Source organism: Muntiacus reevesi, chromosome 15, assembly GCF_963930625.1.
Source record: "Muntiacus reevesi chromosome 15, mMunRee1.1, whole genome shotgun sequence".
NCBI lineage: Eukaryota > Metazoa > Chordata > Mammalia > Artiodactyla > Cervidae > Muntiacus > Muntiacus reevesi.
The window spans coordinates 29,308,643-29,331,676 of NC_089263.1; the positions used below are offsets into that span (position 1 = coordinate 29,308,643).

General features: G+C 38.7%; 1 protein-coding gene across 1 annotated transcript in view; it reads left to right on the forward strand.

Moving 5' to 3' along the window:
* The first annotated feature begins 1,471 nt into the window (after positions 1-1,471).
* UBE2Q2 (ubiquitin conjugating enzyme E2 Q2) overlaps positions 1,472-23,034 on the forward strand; it is a 59,247-nt gene continuing 37,684 nt past the window's right edge. Inside the window, exons 1-3 of the mRNA XM_065906585.1 lie at positions 1,472-1,925; positions 12,428-12,529; positions 16,990-17,094. Coding sequence (XP_065762657.1) covers positions 1,737-1,925; positions 12,428-12,529; positions 16,990-17,094 — 396 coding nt within the window. The 5' untranslated portion in view covers positions 1,472-1,736. The remainder of the gene's footprint in view (positions 1,926-12,427; positions 12,530-16,989; positions 17,095-23,034) is intronic.

Here is a 23,034-nt window from a genome sequence, read left to right on the forward strand (position 1 = left end):
GCCTACCAGGCTCCTCTGTCCATGGGATTTTCCAGGCAAGAGTACTGGAGTGGATTGCCATTTCCTTCTCCAGGGGATCTTCCCGACCCAGGGATCGAACCTGGGTCTCCAGCATTGGGCACAGACGCTTTAGCGTCTGAGCCAGGGCATTAAACTTAACACAAGGCCCTTCTAAGCTAGGAGACTTTGCAACTACAGGTTGCATGCTCATGAAATTGGTCCTGCTTCTAGTGCATATCACTAAACACTAAGTGCACTATTAATTACCTGCCCAGTTACGTTATGTTCCTTTAGACTACCATGCAGCCAGCCCTCCATCCATTTCGGGAGCATTGAGAATATGCTAGGGATTGTGTTAAGTGTTGAGGATTCCAGATAGGAGCATTCATTCAGTAACACCGAGTGTCTATTATATAAAAGGCCTCATTCTAGGTCCTGGGACTATGGCTCTGAATAAGACATTCACGTTGGGGAAAACAACGAATAAACAGGAAAAAATATCAGATAGTGATAAGTGTCTAGCAAAAAATTAACACAGGATGGTATGATACAGGGTGACTAGATGGCTATTTTAGATTAGGTGTTCAGGAAGGCCCTGAGCTAAGACTTCACTGAAAATAGGCCAGCCCTGCCTCCATGGGAGGTGGAGAGAGTTATCTTAAGCTCGAGACAGGAAAGAGGGAGAGAAAAATGAATGCCAGAGTGAACAGAGGTAGTGGGTACGGAAAGGATGAAATTGCGAAGAGGTGGGAGGGAGCAGCTGGCAGGGACCAAATTACCAAAAGGATTGTTTGAAAGCAAAGGAGTGGGCAGAGTCCGGCGAGAAGGTCCTGGCAGGAACTCAGGTTAGACAGAGAAGTGGTGGCTAGGTGACTAGGTGACTAAGATGAGAGCAGCGGAGATGAAGCTAAGTGGGCCGATTTGGGTCCAGAGTGCTGTCGGCAGCCTCCTATCTGGGAGGGCCCCGGGCCGGGTCAGGTGAGTAGGTGGCCCGCTCCGAGTCTCGCGGAGCCCCGCCCCCAGGGACCGGCGCGTGGCCGCTGCCCCGCCGACGTGGCCGGCGCAATAGGCCGGGCACGTGTCTAGTCCCAGACTGGGGGACAGGGCGCGCGGGGGTCTCCAGCTCCTTCTGGTGATTAGGGGCTGGGGCGCCAGCTGGCCTAATCCCGGCGTCCGCGGGCGCGAGCAGAGCAGATGGGCCGAGAGGAAGGGGACTGGGTCACAGGGAGGAGGGGGCGGCCAGGAGGGCGCGCGCCCCAGCCGCGCGCACGCGCCGGAACGGGGGCGCGCAGGAGCGCCAGGGAGGGGAGGGGAGGGGAGGGGAGGAGGGGGGAGGGGTGGGGTGGGGAGGGGAGAGAAGGGGAGGGGAGGGGAGGGGAGAGGAGAGGAGGGGAGGGGAGAGGAGTGGAGGGATGGGGGCGGGGTGGGGGCAGCCCTTTCCCAGGCGGTAGCGGGGGTGGTGTCGCTGTTGCCCTTTTAAGCCACGGGGCCGCCGCCTCCTGCCGGTGGAGTCAGTTACAAAGGGAGCAGCCGCCCAGGCCGCCACACCGCCGCTCGTTGAGGCCTCCGCGCCCCTCGCCATTTTCCAGCCCCGATCCGACGCGGGCCGCGGCGGCGAGGAGAGGCGGAGCCGCGAGAGCGCGGCCCGGGCCGGCCCCGCGGGGCGGTCGCGGCCGTGACGGCGGCTCCGGGCCCGGCTCCCCTTCCGCACCCCTCCCGCCGGAGATGAGGGGAAGATGTCCGTATCAGGGCTCAAGGCCGAGCTGAAGTTCCTGGCGTCCATCTTCGACAAGAACCACGAGCGATTCCGCATCGTCAGCTGGAAGCTGGACGAACTGCACTGCCAGTTCCTGGTGCCGCCACCGGCGCCGCCGGGCAGCCCGCACTCCCCGCCGCCGCCGCTCACACTCCACTGCAACATCACGGTGAGGCGCCCGGCCGCAGCCCCTCAGGGCCGGGCCGGGGAGGAAAGGGGCGCCCCGAGTGCTCGGACAAAGGGGAGGCTGCCCCGGAGAGGCCCCTCGGACCCCTGGGCGGGGCGGGGTGGGTCCGCCCCTTTCCCCGGTGAGGGGCCCGGCTGGGGCCCCACCGGGACTGCGCGCGGCTGGGGTGGGAGGAGGCGGACGGCGCGTTTCTCCGGCTTTCCCGGCGGGGCTGGGTTTGGGGCTGCTGGCCCCTCTCGGCCCCGGTCGCCGCAGCTCGAGGTGGGCGATCGCGGCCGGCCGAGTCCTCGCCGGGTCGCCATGGCCGTCCACAGCCAGGGGCCTGCCCCCGGGGGCCGCGGCCCGCGGGTCGGCTGTTGTTTGAGCCCCTGCGGGGCAGGCGAAAGGCCCTCAAGTTTGAACGCGTCCTTCTCCAGTCAGGTTTCCCTGGTTCCGTCTATTCCCCCAGTTATTTTTTAAGTTTGGGTTTATGGAGAAACTAACATTGAAAACTGACGCGTTTGTGGGGGAAAAGTTTAGAATGCAGCCTCTGGCGCTGTTTGAATGATCCCCTTCCCGCTGGCCTGGCTCCGCGCTAACGCGTTCCGAAGGCGCGTTGGACATTGGATGCGGCAGGTGTTCTGGGGGGATGTTTGTGTAGCCCCCTCCTGTGGTAAATCGGGAGCAGGGAAAGGAGATCCGTGCCCAAATCTACTGCCCAGAAAGATCGTTTTTATGTCACAAAGTCGGAAAGATCCTTTAAAGCTCTCGCATTTGCTTCGTCGGAAAGCTCGTGACAAACTCGTAAAAAAAAAAAAAAATGTTAAGTAAGTTTCCTCATAAAAATGTATGAAGAGGATGTTCATTGTGAAATTGACTTACGGTATCGGTCCAAACTGCGGGATGTGCCGCTTATTATAACAGGAGTCAAGGTGGTGGTTTCATGTTCCTCTGGTATTTACTAAATACGGTTAAAGCTGGCTCTAGCGTCGTTAAACTCCCTTTGGTTAAGTTAGTAGGTAGTTAAATCCTACGGCGTACCTGGTGCTCCTGAGTCTGCAAAGGCCTTGAGGTTATGATAATATTAAAATAGTTTTCAGAATACCGGGGAGCAGGTGTATATTAAAAAAAAAAAGTACAATAAAGATCTGTACTGAGGTGTTCTCTTCTAAGCGCTGGTTTCGCAAAAATGGGTAGAGCAGTCCCTGCTTTCAGAACTCAGGCTTCTGGAGGGAAGAGTTTTACACAACACACTCTGATAAAGTTCTGTGGTATGCTCGTGAAAGCCAAAGAGAGCAATTAACTTTGACTTTGGTTGGGGGCAGGGGGCGCTTCAGAAAGGGCCTTGAGGAGAGGCGGATTTGTGGAGTTGGGTTTTCACAGGTGAGTCGAATTTTGGAAGGGAGCCAAAGAGCATTTCAGGCTGAGGAAACTCCATCCGGAAAAAGACACCACAGCTTTGAAAATGTGGTTGACTTAGGAATAGAGACGTTATAATGAGACTTGAGAAGCCCAGGGTGAAGGAGAACATTTTTCAAGAATGGAAAACAGGAAGTAGTAGTGAGCACAAAGTAGGTGCTAATAAAGAGACTGGCTGATCTGATGATGATTATTCTGGCACAAGTTGAAGTATGGCCAGGAAAAAGTAGGGCTGGTTTAAATGACAAACTGAACTTGTAGGCTCCTGGGGAGGCGCAAGCTCAGGTAAATGGGAAGATGTATTTACCATCCAGGACTAGGAGTGGTTCTCTGTAGTGGGTGGCATTAGAAAATGTATGTGGTTTTGGTTATTCTGGTGGGAGTGGGATGGTGGTGTTCCTGTGCTGAGCTGGCATTTAAGTGGCAGGGGTACAGGGATGCCAAGTGTAATACTTAGGCAGTCTGCCAGACAGAATTATCCCACTTCAAGTGCCAGCAGTGTCCTATTGAGAACCATATTGGAGTCTGATGGAGTCAGCTGCACACAAAGATGCTGAATGATGACCTGGATTAGGGAGTGGAGCAAGAAGTGAGTTAGAGATGCCTGGCCAAAGGAGGATTTGGTGGGGACTAGGATAATGGTACCATTAATACAAACTACTCAAATTGAGGTGTCAGTGAATTAGGACACGTTATCAGAAGATAATTATCATGGTAGATACTGTGTTAATAACATTATGATGGAGAAACATCAAACATATTCACAAAGTTCAGTAGCATGGAGAACTTCCGTGTATCCAGCCTCAACAGTGATAAACTTTTGGCCAATCTTATTTCATCTCTGCCCCACCTTGGATTATTTTGGAGCAGATTCCAGACATAGCACTTCATCTGTAAATATTTCGGTGTGTATCTCTAAAAGATAAAGACTAAAGTTTAGGCATGGCTTAGTGTTTAGATAAAATCAATACAGTTTGCTCTTGTTGATGCCATTTTCTTAGAGGGGAAGGAGCAAGGAAAGAATGGGGTTGGATTTCAAATGCCAGGACTTGTCTACTGTGTTTGATTTGCTATTATCTAAGAAGTTTTAACTCTTAAAAATAAAAATGTACTGTTTGACCTATTTAAAAAAAAAAACAACTTTTCTTCTTACTCTCAAATATTTATTGAGTTCTTGCCAGGCCCTGCCTTCTCCGTGCTTACCAAGAAGCATCCTTAGGCACTTTCTATAATGTTTGAGTGAATGATACCTCATTAGTTGTTTCTTACACACATGCATGTCAATTTGAGTAATCCTCTAAAGATATGGTGCCCCCCTTTTTCTTCCAGGCTTCTGCGTCAGCCGTTTTCCCCATGTGGAATGTGCCCCTCTCCCCAACTCATTCTGTCTTGACATGTCTGACCATCCCCAAGTCTCTCGAATCATACAGTGTATCAATTTCCCTTCCTGCTTCCTCTAGTCCTTAACTGCTGCTTTGGTTATGTTTTCTTATCTTCTGTTATGGTACAGTGGTGGGTTTTTTTGAAAGTCTTTTTCATGGTGACAGGGGAGACTATTCAGTGATTATACTTTTTCATCCTCCACTCAGTAAATGCTCAGTAAATATTTGTGTTGTTGGCGATATGGCCACCATTTTAGCTACATTCTCTTTGAACAAAAATCTTAACTACTTAATAAGTTAACTGCCAAGAACTGGTCAAAAGGGCAGAGAAAACATCAAGAAAGTGTCTTGGGTAGTGCATAAATATTTGAAAGGCCACTTAGGGTTTGATAGGAAATGTTCAATTTGACTTCATATGAAAGTGGTTTAAGAAGTAAAAAAACAGACAAAAGAAAGTGTAGATGTTTTTTACTCTTTAGGCCAAGGGAGTGGAACTAAATTTCTTTTCTGTTTCATAAATTTGTCCTAATCTTAGTTACGAAGGGGGAAAAGGGCTAAATTCAACTTCAAGGAGTCATTTTTTTACTTGTTTTCTGTGAACTCATGATAAGAAAGTTTGTTATGGCGACTTAAAAAGTTATTTTTTCCATTTTCAGTAAATGGATTTAATCGCCAGTCAGAGCTAACATCCAGTTGTTATGATCACACCTAAAGGCAAAGTAGCTCATTTTCCTAACCTGTGCAGCCTTATTGGGAGCCAGTATAGGACTTTGTTTTAGTTCTTTTGGAATATTTAGCATAACTTGGCAGCTCCATTACTCCTTTTATGGACTTCTTGGCATCTGGGAACTCTTGGTAGAGAATCACTGTTTTAAAGTGAGAAATGCCCCCCAGGAAGTAAATTAGCTGGTAAACAAGTAAAACCTCATAGTGCTTTATTATTTGTGTAGCATAAATCATTACTCTTTCTGTAGGAGTGGCTATTTGCCAGTTTATTTGTGGTGGAACATTTTTTTGTTTAATTAAATTTCTATTCACCATAAAGGGTACTCTTTTCCCCACCCCAACAGCAAGATAATAAATTAAAAATGTTAGAGCTCTGAGTTTAGGAGATGGAAAAAAAAATTTTAGTCTTAGTCTTTAGGACCTCAAGCAAGCTACTACTTTTACTGTATTTTTCTATGAAATAGATAATACTTTTTGACTCACATGAGAACATATTTAGGAGAATAAGAGTGATAATAATCTCTATAAATATAAAAGTGATGATGTCATTAGTGGCTGAATAACACTGGTTTGAAAATACTTTTTAATAGCTTTTCATGGAAGATGAACCAGTGCTGTTAATTTAATTTTTGATGTTTCTTGTCTTTACACCGATAAAAAAAAGTAGCCCTGACAGTGTTATACAAGGGAAATAACAAAACTTGACTGAAAAGCCCAAGACCTTTTCTTTGGTCTATTCTCCTGGGACAGATTGCTTTTCTAGTTTGAACTCCTGGAGAATCTTTTGGAAGTATCAGAACTGTCATGTTAAGTGCTTAAGTGGTACTTTCACTCCAGAGGAAGCATTGTTTCCATTCATTTGACCAGTTTATAATATAGAGTCAAATTCCTAGTTGGTATCTAGTCTCCCTTATCCCCATTTTTATGACCTTCCTTGAAAGGAACAGATATATGAAGAGGAGATTTATGTTTCCATTTTGTGAATGGTGTATCCTTTAGTAATTTGATTTTTTTTTTTTTTCTTTGTTAAACTTCCTTAGACCTGGAAGAGGATAGTGTTAGATAAATGTCAGCTAGTTGAGGGGCTAGGAATTGAATTTAAATAGTCCCTGCCAAATAAAGCATTATTGGAGAATCAGAGTGGTAAAGCAGAGGTCCCTTTTTCCAAGGCCATTGTAATAGTGTTCTGTGTTCTCTTCTAAAAGATTATTTTGAAAGACAAAGCAGACTTGGAACCAAGGAAACCAGTGGTTTCTGCAGGTTCAGTGGTTTCAGTCTTTTTCAGCACTTTTGATTTCTCTGCTTCAATTCATTTAGAGTGAAGTTTTAATTAGCTGTAATTTGTTCCTCAAACAGTTAACATTTTTCAGATCATGGGAGTGTGTATGCAGTTTTCTTTCACCAAATATTAGTGTATTTACTCTGCTTCTGTGGGTTCCAGTCATGTTAGATACTTAGTTGTACATTGTTTACTTGTAAAATGATTATCAGGGAGCAATCTGTTTTTCTTTTTGGGGGGAGAGGGTAGCTTTTTTTATGTTGTCAGGTCATTTAGGATTTTATATGGTAATTCTGTCAGTTTATTTCATTCTCCACCCCACATTTATTGAACAGCAGTGTGTGAAAATAATGTGTCCTATAACTGTTCTTCAGAAGTGTTACAGTTGTTAGACCTCTGAACCTTCAAAAAGAAGTATGTGCGTCAATTTTCAAAAAGTTAAGACACAGCCATCTCCAAGGATTTCATATCATTTGGAAAAATACCAGAAACTGGGCATTCTGGCAGGCAGTTTTGCTGGCAGGTGCTTGATACAGAGCTGCACATTGGTCTTGTAGTGGATTTATGTGGAAAATAGATAAAGTTATTTCTGAACAAGGCAAGCTCCTTAAACAATGAGAAGCAAAGAGGTCAGTTTGATTAACCTTGAGTTATGTTGTCTTAGATTAGGACAACAACACAGCATTTTATGGTGGCAGTGGTGGTGAACTTCTTTGTAATTTGTCCAATTATGGTAACTTTTAGGTTGGTGGTCACAGACAGCTTCATCCTTCAAGCCTTAAAATTACTATAAAACCAATAGTATTAATAAAATTGAGGAAAAACAGGGCCCCTGAATAATTAGATGCTTAGATAATTGTCTAAAATTTTCATAATTGTGGTGAGAAAGAGCTGTGTTAGAAGCATTTAAACATTTAATGTAGGGAAAGTTGCTTGAATTTATATTGGGGTTTTTCAGCACCATCCATTGTTTAAAAATTGTATATCATGAGTCATTTTGAAGAGAAATAGTAAGGAAACTATCTTTTCAAGATAGAAAGCTTAGTTATTAATCTTGTAAAAGTTTAAAAGCTTGAAGTATAAGAGGTTGAAAGCATTAATGCTTAGGTTTCTAAGTTTCGGTAATAATTTTAGATGCCTTTCAAAGTATGTGGATTGTCTTTTAAACATGACACTGAATAAGCCTTGACCATGATGTAGAATTTGTGCCGAAGGTTCAGTTTCCAGAGGTGATGGTAGTGGATATTTTATAATGTGGAAGACAAGACATTTTTATTTAATTAAGAAATCTAGAAACCAGATAAGCAAAACTAGAAAAAAAATCGCCTGTAATTCTACCACTCAGAACACACCACTATCCAAATTTTGGTATATGTATTGTCAACTGGTCATATTTTTTCTTTTATGTTTATGTAGATTCCCTCTCTCTTAAAAAAATCAGTTTATTTTATAATCTGATTTTTTTTTTTTACTCAATAATATTGTAGACCTTTGTAGTAACCATTACTCTACAATGTCTTCAATTATTGTGTGCTGTCTTATTATATGACTTGAGCATTGAGTCAATCATGTCCCTACTATCAGTGGTTTCTGGCTTTTTTTTTTTTTTTTTTCTGTTTTGAATAATGCCTTAAACATTACTAGATTGAGCTAAATCCTCATGTATATAGGTAATATCCTTTGAAAATTTCCTAGTAGTGGTAACTTTCCTTTCTTATTGATGAATTGGTTTTTGGAGATGTTGTAACACATTATATTGTGTAGGAACTGTTTTTTTCCCTTTCAGGTAACAACTTTTATTTATCAGATTGGCAATAATGTTAACAAGTGTCAAGTGAAATGGGCATTCTCATAGTCAAGGTAAAAGTGTAAATATCTGTGGCTCTCTAGAAAACAGTTTGGTTTCTTTTAACCCTGTCCATTTAGCAAGATAAATGCTGACTACCCCTGTTGGCCAGCATTGACCTTGTGATGCTAGATCTCTGAGAAAGTGGGCTCTAGTCCCAGAGAAGACCCAGATTTGCCTAGGTTAGCTCATCTGACAGCTAATCGGGAATAGGATAGGCTGGTAGAGACCAGTGATCAGGTTTTGGGTCAAGAGAGGAAGGTAGGAAGATGAAAAGGAGATAGGAAAAGTATCCTCAGTGGAAGAATGATAAAAGGATGTTCCTTCCAAGGAAGAAATTCTGAAAGTGAGGGGAGAAAAGGTTGGCGGATGGGGACAGGCAGCAGTTTTAATGAGACTAGTGGCACAATTTTACATTTTTTGGGGATTAAACTCTTTGATATCTGGTCTGTCACTTGCTTCTGCATTCAGTCTATGATGGTATGTTGTTGTGGTTGAAATAATAAGAAAAACCAGCCTCACACAGATACTTGATTGGAAAAAGAAATATTTTAATAGCCATTTTAGATAGCTCTAGGCATTCTTTTCGGATACTGTACCCAAACTTAGTTTTTCTTGGATTTTGACTGGATCTTTCACCCTTGCATAATATGACGTTGTGCGTTATTATTTGGAAAATATTAGTTCGCTGGAATCTTATAAATGTTAATACATTTCATTATATAACATAACATTATATCCATTAATATCACCGTCACCCTCATCAAAATACTCTTGGGAAGCTGTCAGGCTCACATGGTGGAAACAGGCTTTGCAAACTTCTAATTTTTGCTTAAAAGCTTGAATTTTATTACTGGCAATAAATACTGCCTTGGGTTTTCCTTGAAATGACAGGTTCTCTTCATTCTTTTTTTGAAAATATATCTATCAGAAACCCAAGTTGGAATAACCATTGTTTGTCAGTCATTCTTTCAAGTGAAAACGGTGTCCTGTGAAAGTGGTTAGTTCAGCTCACAATTCAAACACACAGGTGTGCTCTCATGTATTCTGTAGGAGTGCTCATGTGTGCCCATTTCATCACTTGCAATATTAAAAAGGCATAAGGATTGAGATTTAGTAAAATAACTGCCTCATCACAGACATTTGTAAGTGAAATGCCTTTTTCTTCTTTGAAACACCTTTAATGCATAGTGGTGAATACCAGTGCTTCAAGTATAGTTTGGTGTCACTGCCTTTATCTGTGCTAAGGTACCCACCATTGTTTTGGCACCATTGGTAAGAATGTTAAATGGGCAAAAGGCAATTAACATCTTAGTATTCCTGTAGAAGTAGTTTGGACCTTGGAGTCCAAGGGCCCCACTTAGAGAACTGTTAACATAGTTGCTTAGACCTACTATATATTCTGTCTTCTTTTGTCTAGGATTAGAAAAATTTGGCATAGGTAGTAACTGATCTCAGCATTTCTTTTCTTTCCTTTTTTTTTTTTTTTTTTTGTAATTTTCATAATATAGTTTTGAGGGGTTTTAGCCCAGAGCACCAATTGATATATTTTCTTTCGCTTATGCAGAACTTTAATCAATGCAATGAAGCTCAAAATGTAGTTTTTTTCTTTTTCTTTTTTTAAGACTAAAGAAAATACAAATCTAAAACAAAATGGTCTAGATAGTGTATTCTCCAGACTAGGCTGAAGACTTTGAAGAAAATGTAATTTTCAGAAAGTAATTCTCACTAAAAATGGGGTTAATTTTGAAGACCATCTACGTTTTAGCCTTAAAGAGGTTTGGAACACAGTAAGAGTTTGAGGGATGAGGATACAGAAATAAACCATTGCTGAATGGATATAATGATGTTCTACTTCAGTTTTTTTTCTTTAAAGAACATTTGGTAAAATGCTTTAAAAATATTCAGATTCTGTGACTCCCAACTGTATTATAATTGAGATTCTACTTCTCAAAGCAGTGCTTCTTTAAAACTATGTAAAATTGCCATGTTTCTGTGACTAGATCCTAACTGCAGCTAATACTAATAATAATGGCTTTCCTTGATACGTAACAAAGCAGTACAAATGAACAGAGTAAATGTTAGTAGGTGGAAATGTGTAATGCTTAATTCGTTAACTTTAAAAAATCAACATGTAATTGTGCTTTAAAAAAGTGTATAGATAGTAATCGCATTTCTTGGTAGTATTCAATTTGTGTGATGTAAGAAAATATTGGAGTTTTATGGTGTTTGACTTATTTATTGCTCTGTAACTAGTTTAGCAGCTTAAAACAGACATTATCTCGCTATCTCTCATTATCTCATTTTGATTACGGGTCAGAAATCTGTGTGTGACTTACCTGGGTTCCTTGGCTCAGAGTCCCTGACCAGGCATTCAAGGTGTTGGCTGAGGCTGTAGTCATCTCAAGGCAGGACAGGACAGTCCTCTCCACATCCAGGTTCATTCATGCACTTGTTGGTAGGATTCATCTCCTCAAATGCTGTTGGTCTGAGGGCCTCAGATTCTAGTTGGCACTTGGTCAGAGGCCTCTTCAATCCCTTGCCCAGTGGGTTTGGACCTCTCCGTAGGGAACTGTTTTCCATCAGGGGAACAAATGAAAGGGCAGGGGAGGGTAAGCAAGACAGAACTTCCCATCTTTTTGTAACCTAATTTCAGAGGTGACATCTATTACTTTATTCTGCTTGTTACAAGTGAGTCAGGTCTAGGGGAGGGAACTATACAAGGGGGTGAATACCAGGAGGTTAGGATTATTGGGGCCATTTTAGAGGCAGCTTATTACAGTGTTCAAGAACACAACTGACATCGATGAGTGGGAGCCCACAGACAGTCTCTGTACAAGGAGAATGCCTGTCTCGGAGTCCAGCTCCCATGGCAAGTGAACACTGAAAGTGGCCCTAAGATAGCTGTGTTGCTGTTTGTTCTGACTTTCTAACACTTGCTATATTTAAGAAGTAATCTTAACCTCATTTAAGAAATCTGTTCTTTAGAAACTACATTCTTGTTTGCAATCTAAGAAAGGAAGGGAAATTAATTAGGAAAAAGGTGAAAATTAAATGGGATTGCTTTTAGGGGCCAGTTTTCTAATGGAGAAAAAAATCTCAAAGTAACTTCTGTAATTACACTACTGAGAAGATAAGGCATACAGTGAGTGGATTTAAAAAATTAGTTTTAGTATTTGTAAGGATTTAAAAACATGTGCCAAGATATGTATTCCTTTACTTTGTTTAAAAAATTGAGTTACATCTCATATAGATAAAGCCTAGAAATGTAGCTTTATTATACTGAAAGGCAAGAAGTAGTATGGTTTAACTCTATAGACTACTTCAAGGTTGGAAATTTTTGTTTTTGCTTTTACTTTTGTTCTGTTTCTTGAAGGATTTATTATGATTCTAGATTTTAAAGCCCTTAAAAAATGTTAAAGCTGGCAAATCCATGCCATGATAGACCTTTCTTTATAAAGGAAGGAAACCCATCATCTTTGGTTCTTTCTTAACATTTTTTTCTGCTTTTGATGGAACAACTTTTGCAGTATATTCTCTTCTCTTTATTTTAAATCAGACTGCAAGTCCTTTTTTTAAGGCTTATAAATCATATAACATGAAGCAGGCAAGATTAAACTATAGTGCTTAATAATTTTTGTTTAAAAAATTAAAAACATGGATTTTTAATGAATTTAAAGACATGGATTTTATTTATTTATTTTTTTAGACATGGATTTTAATGTGTTACTTTTCTTTCTGTGATATGTTTTACTTAAATTTGTGATCATCTTGCCATTTAGTAGTGGGGTTTGATTGCATATCCAGGGTAGCCTTTATGTAAATGTGTTTAACATCAGTGTCTCCATAACAGGAATCTTATCCATCTTCTTCACCAATATGGTTTGTGGACTCTGATGATCCAAATCTGACTTCAGTTCTGGAACGTCTCGAAGACACTAAAAACAACAATTCGGTGAGAAAATAAACCACATTACCTTTTTTTTTCTCATGAACATAACAGAATTCGAGTGTTAAGAGGTAATATGATACAAAAGCTTCATTAATGACTATTTGATAACCTAGTCTTTAGCTCCTCTAAGGTTTTTTTTTGTCCTTCAAATTCTGTTTAGTACTTGGTTTCTCATTTTTATTCCCCGTAACTATAGTCTTAGTTTAGCTCAGAAATTAGGTTGTCTCTTTCCCATGAATCCTAATCATTAAATTAAGTAAGCATTTTTTATTGGGTCCACTATCCAAGGTAGGAAATAGAAAAAGGGAAAAAGAATGAGGTAGAAGTGAGGGGGAAATAATGATAGAATGACCCCAATTGATGTTTCTGTCAGGAGTCTATATAACTCTGCAGTAAAAACCAAATGAATATAAATAAAAAATTTTATTTTTTAATTTTATTTTTTAATATATAAAGAAATAGATTTCTTTGATTATAAACTATTAAGTGACCCTTGTGAAAGAACTAGTTAAATTAAAAACAATAAAAGGAAAATAGAAATCACCCTAATTTTTCTTTACCTGATATAAACATTGTTAACATGATGGCAATTTTTTTTTAATCAGTATTTTTCTTTTGCTTGTAAAATACATATACTCTTAAATATATGTTTAAATTATTAAAGTTATATCATTTGCATTTTTCCACGATATCAGAGTTCTTGTAGAAGAATATCAGTCATTTGCAGGTGGCGTGATTTTTTACCTTAAATCCAAAGGAGTCAGTTGAAAAAGCAATTTTTAAGATGATTGATTAAAAGTTCTGTTATATAAAAATCAAGTTTTCCTAAATATCAGCTACAATCAGAAAATACAGTGGACAGGTATTTTATTGATAGCCACAATTAAAGAAAAATTAGATACCTAGGAATAAGCTTAGATGTGCAAGTTTTGTATCAAGAAAACTATAAACATTTGCTGAGTGGAATTAAAGACTTGACAGCTGTGTTCTTAGATGTGTGGACTCCCATATTATAAATGTGTCAGTTATCTGTAACTTCATGTGCGTTTATAAACTGAATGCAGTTCCAGTAAAAATCCCAACAGATTTATTTTTGGAACTTGACAAAATGACTCTAAAGTTTGTTTTGAAGAGTAAATGATAAATAATCGCTTGCTTCGGCAGCACATATACTGAAGAGTAAATAATAAATAATAATAATTATCTGACCAGATACTAAATAAAATATCAAGTACTAGCACTAAGCTGGACAGGTAAAGGCAGTTAGAAATTCAGAAACATAATCATGCAATTGAGAATTTAGAATCAGTTAAATTGAACCAAAATACTCAATAAGTAAAGGATAGATTATTTTATGAATAGTATTGGAAGAACTGACCATTTGAGGAAGTTAAAGACTTACCTCAGATTTTTTTGTCACAATAAGAGGTGGTTTAAACATCTATTCTTAAAATTAAAATCAGAGGAACTTCAGTGTGAGTATTACAAGAGTAATAACAAAGCCATGAAGATTAGAGGAAAAAATTAAAAGCTAGATAGACATGTGTTCACATCTCCAGCAAAGGGAGGGGCAACAGGACAAGTAATGAGCAATAGACATAGCCCCCTTACCAATGCTTCCCTTTAGGAGATTGCCTTTAAAGATCTAAAGTTGTAAGTTTTATAATAGTAGAAATGAGTGGGCTTATTTTTTGATGTCTAAAATATTTCATCAAAAAATGCTCCTAAAGTAAAATGACATAGGATATAAAATTTGGTCCAATTTATGAACGAGTATTTACATAAAAGAAAAAAACAAACTCATCCCCTACTCTTTCTTGTGCTTTCTGACAGTTATTTTATAATCTAGTTTCTTGATCAAATAAGATATCTTTTCTCACATTTATTTAATTCATTATAATATGGATGTTGCCCCCTTTGTTGTACTAAAATTTTTACCCCTAGTTGCCAAATCCAGGACTACTTTAGTCCTAAAGTTTCTGCAGCATTTTGATACTGTTGACTCTTTCCTTTTGAAACAGCCCTTCTTTCAACAAACACATATGCTTTACTGTCCACCAATAAAGAACTGGTTAAAAAAAAATTGCTGTGTAGTTTTATGATAGAACATCATGTTGTTGTTAAGAATGCAGCCAGTCTTTCCACAAGAGCACATGCAATGTTCCAAGATGTACTAAAGTAAAAAAACAAGGCAAAGCATATTTTCTATAATCTGGCCCCTTTTATATGGTGGTTCAGTGACAGTCATGTCTGCCTCTTATGACCCCATGCACTGTAGTCTACCAGGCTCCTCTGTCCCTGGGATTTCCCAAGCTAGAATACTGGAGTGGGTTGCCATTTACTTCAGGGGATCTTCCAGACCCAGGGATTGAACCCAGATCTCCTGTGCTGCAGGCAGTCTCCTGCATTGGAAGCAGATTCTTTACTGACTGAGCCACCAGGGAAGCACGTATACAGTGTTGTAAAAAATATATAAGTAAATATATATATCTCTATGTACACTGGTTTATACATACCTTTTTTTAACCTGGGTGGATACAGGAAACTATTAGGACACAGGACACAGAAAAGTGTTTTTTAAAAACTCGACTGGCTTCTATGCCAGGCTTCGTGATAAGTGGTCAGTATAAAAGACAAGTCCTCTCTCTGACCTCTGAGGACTTTCATCAAATCACGCACTTCTGTTTCTGTCTCTTACTACCTTGCTTGGTCTTCTCTGAGCTCTTATTCCTTGGTCCATCTCTTTGTTCTCTTTCTGTGCTTTCTCTGAGAAATCTCTTCTACCCCCAGTACTTAAATTGTGGCCTATATTCCAATGATTCCTAAATTTGTATCTCTAGATAAAATTTTGTCTCCTGAGTCTGACACCCATTATTTGTCTGTATATCACATAAATCCAGGGAATCTCACTCAGATGTGCCATGGCTGTTCAAAATGATTACATCTAAAATTTAAATTCATCTACATCTTAGTACTCCACCACCCCCATCACGTTTCCCCTCAAAAATTTCTGTGATTGTGAATGGGGCAAAATGAAATAATGAAATTTGTTACCCATGCCTGAATGTGGGAACTATCTTAGAGTTCTTTTTTATACCTGTGTTTCCTGACCCCTGCCTCCTTAACCCCAAACTATCTAGTAAATTTCTAAGACTTGTTCATCTCGCTTCTAAATATTTCTTAAATTCTTCCCCCATGGTCTTAGTTTACTCCTTCTGACCCCTTAACACCTTTTTGGGAAGCATGAAGTTGGGGTTCCTGGGAGGTGTACTGCCCTGTTTCTTACTCCTGGTCACCTCTACCACCCTGCCGCCCTCTCCCCCCAGTGCTCGTGGAGCTCTTCTGTACCAGGGGGTGGAGTGTCCAGGTCTGTCCAGCTCACCCAGCCGCCTCTTTATTATGTACTGAGCACAGAGCAGAGCTTATCAGATGGAGAACAAACTCACAGTGGGGCTTTGGTATTTTTTAAGCTTGAGGATACTTTTGCTACTAATTTACTGCTCAGCTTTCCTCATTTTCATTTGCTCCGTTGTCCACTTGGGAAAGACTTGTTCTTTGCTTTGTTTAGCCCATGCTAATTCTGTTTCTTTTTCCCTTAGTCCTTCATAAATCTGCTTCTTTTTATTCATCTTTTTTCCTGGTTGGCAACATCTAGGAAACTGTTCTGACCAATTGAAGTAAGTTGCCTTCCTCGCTTCCAGTCAGGTCTACTGATGGTGACCATTCTTCTGAAATCATAATGCTAAACTTATACATTGAAAACAATGTATATTTTTTAAACAAAGAAAAATGTATTTGTGCATATAATTTACCTTGCTTACTTAAAGTAAATATGCTCTAAAAATCTGAATTTAAAAAGTGGAAAGGAGTTATTCTTTGCAGTTTTCCTAGTGAGGCCTTTTTTTTTTTTTTTTGACAAACACTTAAGAGCCTATGAGTGTCAAGTGTTTTCGCAGAAGATTTCATTTAATCTTTACTCTTATGAGAAGGTTTTCATTTCCTTATTTTCCAGATGAGGAGACTCAGGCTCTGGGCATTAGGTACTGTATCCAAGGTTGCCTAGGTTCCAAGACTCTGTCTACTAGACCACATTTGCCTCTGTGCTTTCAAATGAGTGGCTGTGAAATATATAATTTTATAATCCATGTGCAACAACACTGCTCCTGTTTTCTGTAGCCTATCGTTAATGTATTAATGTACTCTTGTAAGTTACTAAGAAAAGAAGTTAACTGAAAATTAGGCAGTGTTTGAAGCTTCTCTTCCTCTGCCATTTTTTTCATGTCATTCTGCTAGGCAGCCCCTAAAATATTTCTTAAGATTGTTATTTTATCTGTAGGCTGTAACTGAGCAAAATAAACTTTTTTTTCCATTTCCTACTGGATTAGTTACAATAGTTGTAGCATTATTCATGTCTTCTAAGGGCTCTTTAACATAATGCTTATTTACTGAAATGTGTTTTGTAGCTTCGTCAGCAATTGAAGTGGTTGATATGTGAACTCTGCAGATTATATAACCTTCCTAAGCACCTGGATGTTGAGATGCTAGATCAACCACTGCCCACGGGTCAGGTAAAGTAAAAATTCTCAAGTGTTCAAGAGCTAAAATGCATTGTCTTATGCACAAATAAAATTAGGACAATTTCTCATTATTATACAACTTATTTGGAAGTTAGTTTTTGTTTTCTTGTTGAATTGTTTTGTTTTAGATACTAAAAATAGCCTTTTCATTCTTGGGAGCTGCTGGTTATATTTACTATGACAGGCAAACAATTGCCCTTGTCCCCATCACCGCCTTTTTGTTGTTAATATTTCTGGTTGCCATAACTGTTCCTTGCTTCTGCGATTGTTTGCTTTTGTTTATTTATTTATCTTCACCTGAGAATGCCATCTCTCTGCCCTTTTGTGCTTCTAAAGGCCTAACTCAGATATTATCTCCTCCATGCAGCAGAAGTACCCACTTGCTCACCACCACCTCTAACTTCTCTGGATTTCTGGATTTACCTATTTAGGTATAATTTCGTGACTTGTACTATAATAAAGATTTAACTCTTATACCACCCACTTACCTATCCACCTCCCCTTCCTAAAACATCTTTATATTTAGTCATATGAATAATCACCACTTATCATTAGGACTTTGTAGTGTAGTTTTCTGTTATAGTTCCTTTGTACAACTTTTTGCTCTGCAGTGTCTTCCTTAGTAATAATTCTTGGTTTAAAAAAATTATGTCCTGTCTCTTCTGTGAGATCTCCTGTCTGTCTCTTCAGCCTTTGGTCTCTTCTGTACCAGTCTCAGCAGGTTGTTTTCTGGGCTGGCTATTAAGCGGTCATCTTGAAATTTTTCTTGTCTCCTCTATTGCAGTAGTAGATACATTGTTTTCAGATTTCATGTTTCTTTCTTGGCTTACCTCTTTTCATTTCCCTGGAGTAAAATGATTTTAGTCAAGTAAAATCTTAAGAAAACATGAAGAGGTGGTACATTTCTGAGTTCTTAACTTCTTAAAAATAAAAAAAAAAGTGGCCAGACCACCATAGGTTTGAATCTTGATTACTGCTCATTAGTTATATTACCTAATTAGCTTAGGCTAGTTACCTAGCAATATGTGCATCAGTTTCCCATTTGCAAAATGAGAGAAATACTAGTAATACATATATTTGGGGGGACATGTAAAGATTAAGTAGGTTGTTACATGTAAATCTTTTAGGGCAGTGCCTGGTACATAATAAATGCCCAATAAATGTTAACTGCTATTACATTCTTTACTTGATTGATAGTTTGGTTGAATGTGTAATTCTTGGTTGAAAAAAATTTTAGCTCCGAATTTCAGGCTGAGCTGTTGTCTAGTCATTAGTGGTATGCCGTTCTTAGTCTTAGTCATCTCTGTGTGACTTTCAGGAAGCTTTTAGGACTTTGTCCTTCCCTTGGTGTTCTGAAATATCACAGTGGTTTACTGAGTCCTGGTTTGTTTGGCTTTCCATTGTTTTTGAGCACTTAGTTTGGATGGACCTTGTCAAATTTGGACTCTTGAATCTTTCTTTTTGGGTAGATGTTCTTATATTTTTTGTCTGTGGCACTTTTCTCCTTTCCATTCTTTTCTTTGTTCACTTTGGAATACCTACCAGTAGGATTTTATTTATTTATTTATATTTATTCATTTTATTTTTATTACCAGTAGGATTTTAGACTTCCTTGCTTGAATCTTTGTATCTCTTATTATCACTATATTCTGTCTCTGTCTTAATTTCAAATTCTGAAACATTTACCTTTCAATTTTTGAAAATTTTATTTGAACAATCATAACGTTATAAGTTTTATTTTGGTTATTTATTACTGCTTAGCCAGTTACCCCAGAACTTAATGGCTTAAGCAACACTTTGTTTTATATCTTGGGATTGTGTGGGTTGGTTAGGCTTAGCTGGACAGTTTTTCTGCTGACTTCACTGTGCAGTCAGATAGTGGCTGGGACTCCTAGTTATTTGGACATGTGACCGCACTGGAACATCCAACATGGCTTCTTCATTTACATGTCTGATGCCTGCTGTTTCCTCACATGGCCCTTCTTACCACATGGCATCTCTTCACTTACCACATGGCATCTCTTCATTCCAGGTCTCTCATCGTGGCTTCTCTTCCTTTAGGAAGGTAGTCAGAATTCTTATTTTTGGCTTTTAAGAGCACAAAAGTGGAAACTGTCAGGCTTTTTTTAAAGTTTAGATCTGAAATTGGCACAGTGTCATTTCTACCATGTTTACTGGTTAAGGCAAGTCACAGGGCCAGCCCAAATTGACAGTGGGAGGGGTCCATATAAGGGATGATGCTGGGAGGTGTGGCTCATTGTGGGTCCTCTCCAAAGATGAATGAACCATAAGTTCTAAAAGCTTGTTCTCTTGATTATTCCTTATTCGTAGCATTCTATTTTTGTTCTGTTGATGTAATCATAAGTGTCTTTAAGGAGTTACTTTGATATTCTCCCTCAAGCATCTCTATTTCTCTTTAATAAGTTTAATAATTTTTTCCCTAATTTATCTTGTTTTTTTTTCTTTTTGAAGATTTTCCTCATATATCTCTTTATTCTGTTGCTTTTTCATATTTTTCCTTTTTTTTTTTCCATTCATATTTGAAAGAGGTACTAAAAGACTGATAAGGAGTTCTTTGTGGCCAAGACTTGCCAACTGATACAGCTTTTTGGAGGAATTTAAGCTGACTTTCATCCCTTATCCTCCACTCCCTGTTTCCTGGTATAATCATAAATGATGGCTGGAACTGTTTGGTTTCTCTGGACATGAAACCTTATTTCCTGATTGAGATAGATATGTTTGCCAGAGTTCTGCTTAAGGAGAGCAGTGTGTTTTGGTGGCTGGACAATCTGTTCTGTAATTGGCTTTTGGTTAATCTGTGTTTTCAATCCTATCCATCACTCCTGCTGTCAAGTGTACCTGGTGTCTGCTCTAGAGCCTCTCCAGGGTGCTGTGGGACAGATTAGCCTGCTGATTATCCCCTAACCTGTGGCTTGACTTGTTTGCTCCACTTAAATTACTGTTCTTCAGTTCACTGTCATCTTCTAGCATGAGTTGTCTTTTCTGCTGGTAGCCCTCTTTTTTTGTTGTTGTTACATTGTGTGTATGTACAGTGTTTAACCTTCATGGTATGTCTTCATCATAGTTCTAGTGGAGCTTCAGGAAAGAGTTGGGAGAAAAGTATATTCTATGTTCAACTTTGGTGCGTCACTTAACAGTGTATCATGGACACAATACATATAGACCTACCTTGATTTTCATATATTAATAATTCCATATAGGGATATAACTTACAAATTATATGAATAAGTTTCCTAACTTTGAATCTTCCTTGCATTCCCATAATAAGCATTCAGTACCTACATAGGTTGGGAGTTGGGGGTAGAACGCAACAGATAATGAATACTTTATATTGGGGTTTTTCTACTTTAAGTAGAGTCTAATGTAGTCTCTTTCCTTTTAGGCTCCTCTTGTTTAATTTTGGTATCAGAGTATAAGCAGTCTCATGACTTAAGAAGCTTTGTGTATTTTTTTCTACGATCTAGAACAGTTGAGGTTAATTTTCACCTGGGGGTGGTTTTGCCTCCCATGGGACACGTGGAAGGATTTGGAGAAACTTTGTGTTGTCACACTGGCAGGGGTGGAGGAGTGTTCTGTTGACTTTTTGTGGGTATAGCGGATGTTACTAAACATCCTGCAATGTCAGGACAGTTCCCCACAACAAACAGTCATTTGGTTCAAAAATATCAATAGTTCCAAGGTTGAGAAACCTTGATTTAAACAAACATCTGAGCTGATCTATTTTTCTTTTCTTTGTAGTATTCTACTTAGATTTTCCATTTCTTCAGTCAGTGTTAGTGATTTTAGATTCTAAAAAATTGATAAATTCATCTGCACGTTTGAAGCTGTTGGAAAGATATGCAAAGTATTCACTTTTTGCATCATCATCTGTGATTATAATCTTTTTTTTTTTTATTTTTTTTATTTTTCAGTGGGTTTTGTCATACATTGATGTGAATCAGCCATAGAGTTACACAAATTTTCTAAAGTTTTGTTTATCTTGAGGCTGGTCTCTTTTATTATAATGGTCTTTTGAAAGAATTGACCCTTAGTTTTATTTGTTAAGTGTTTTTAATTTTTACTCTAGTCCTAATCATTTCTCCTTTTTCTCTCTTAGTTTACTGGATCAATGTGATTTAAGTTTTATAATGAAACATGTAAGGGTATTTATTTGGTTTCTTCTACATTGTTTGATGTTATTGCATAGATCTTAAAATTTACTTATTTTCTAAACATTGTATTTCTTAAGTAGTTTGAGTCCATCTCTTGTTCGTATTACTCTTCTTATATTTTACAAGAAAAAGTTTTAAATAATATGTATTGAAAGTATATAAACTTAAGTTTAGTATAATAGCTAGTTATAGTGAATACCTGGCAACTATTGCCTAGCCACCACTCAGGTAAAGAAATAGAACGTTGCTTGCACTGCAGAAATCTTCTTCAGGCTCTTTCCAGAGTAACATTCTCCTATATGTAATCCTCCCCTTTCTTTTCTCTAGTTTTATTGCTCATATATCCATCCCTGAACAATATGGTTTAGTGTTGCCTCTTTTTGAGCTTCATATTAAGAGTTATACTATCTGTGTATTCTTTCATGTCCGTCTTTGGCTCAGCATTGTGAGTGTTTTCATTTATATGGTGTGTAGTTATAGTTCTTTATTACTGCTGTATTTATTCCATTGTTTAAATGTACCATACATACTTATCCATTTGACTGTTTACTGACTTTCGGTTTGATTCCAGTTTGCTATTAGGAACAGTGCTACCATGATCCTTTTTGTCTCTGGGCATGTATTTAGGAATTGAATTACAGGGGCATATGAAGGTCAATTTCTTCTTAAATTCAAAAATTATTTAGAAAAAAATTTTAAAGATTCTCAGGCAACTTTGGGGTTTTTAGTTTTTCACTGTGATCAGAATATGGCCTGTAAACTTTCAACTGCATTAGCAGCAATTGCTTAGACTTAACCCGTGATGTCTTTGATTATTGCTGTTTCTTGTACTCTGTGGTTGCCCCTCTCTGAAATATATCTCTGAATAATGTATTCTTTTTTCTAGAAAGGATTTCTGAGGGTGGATATGAGGAGTGTTCCTTGAATACTCGGTGTCTGTTTTTATTATTTATTTAATATATTTATTTGACTTTGTGTAAAGGACTCTGTATAAGTGCTGAGGATCTGGTGCTGAATAAACACAGGTATGGCTCGCATCCTGATGGAACTCAGGGAATTCTAAATTCATAGCTGAGTCTTTTCCAAGTTCTTTATACTTTTTTCTTCTGGTATATTTTGTTATAGATGAAAAGTCTGAAATCTGTCTGATTCTTAGTTCTTTATACTTTTTCTCTCTGGAAGTTGATATGTTTTTTATTTTTTCTTTAACTGTAGAGCATGGGGTTTTACTTTTCAACATTACTTTGGGGCATTCAGAGCTACCTGATATTTTGACATCCTTCTTTAGGTTGGTAACATTTGTCTCTTTCTTTCTCTCATTTTCTGAATGAATATTGGATCTCTGTATTCCGGTCTCTTTTCCCTTTACTCTTCTCTTATCTTAATCACCTTCTTTCCACCCCACCCCCCATCTCCTTTTTCTCCACATTTTAGGGGAATGTCACAGTTTGGTTGTCTTCTTTAATCATAAATATTTTGTTCATTCAGGTCCATTGTGCTCTCTGGCCCTTCTACTAAGTTGCTTTTTTTTGTTTTCCCTTTGAGGGGAGATATTTTTGATTTCCCAGAGCTCTCTTGTTCTTTTACATAGTAACATTTTTAGGTTTTGTGGATGCAGTATCTTCTCAATACTGCTAAAGATTCCAGTTAGATTTTTTAAAGTATTTGTTTAATTTTTGGTCTTAAGTTGCGACACGCTGGATCTTTGTCATAGTTCATGGACTGTCTTCTAGTCATGGTGTGTGGGCCCCAAGGATGT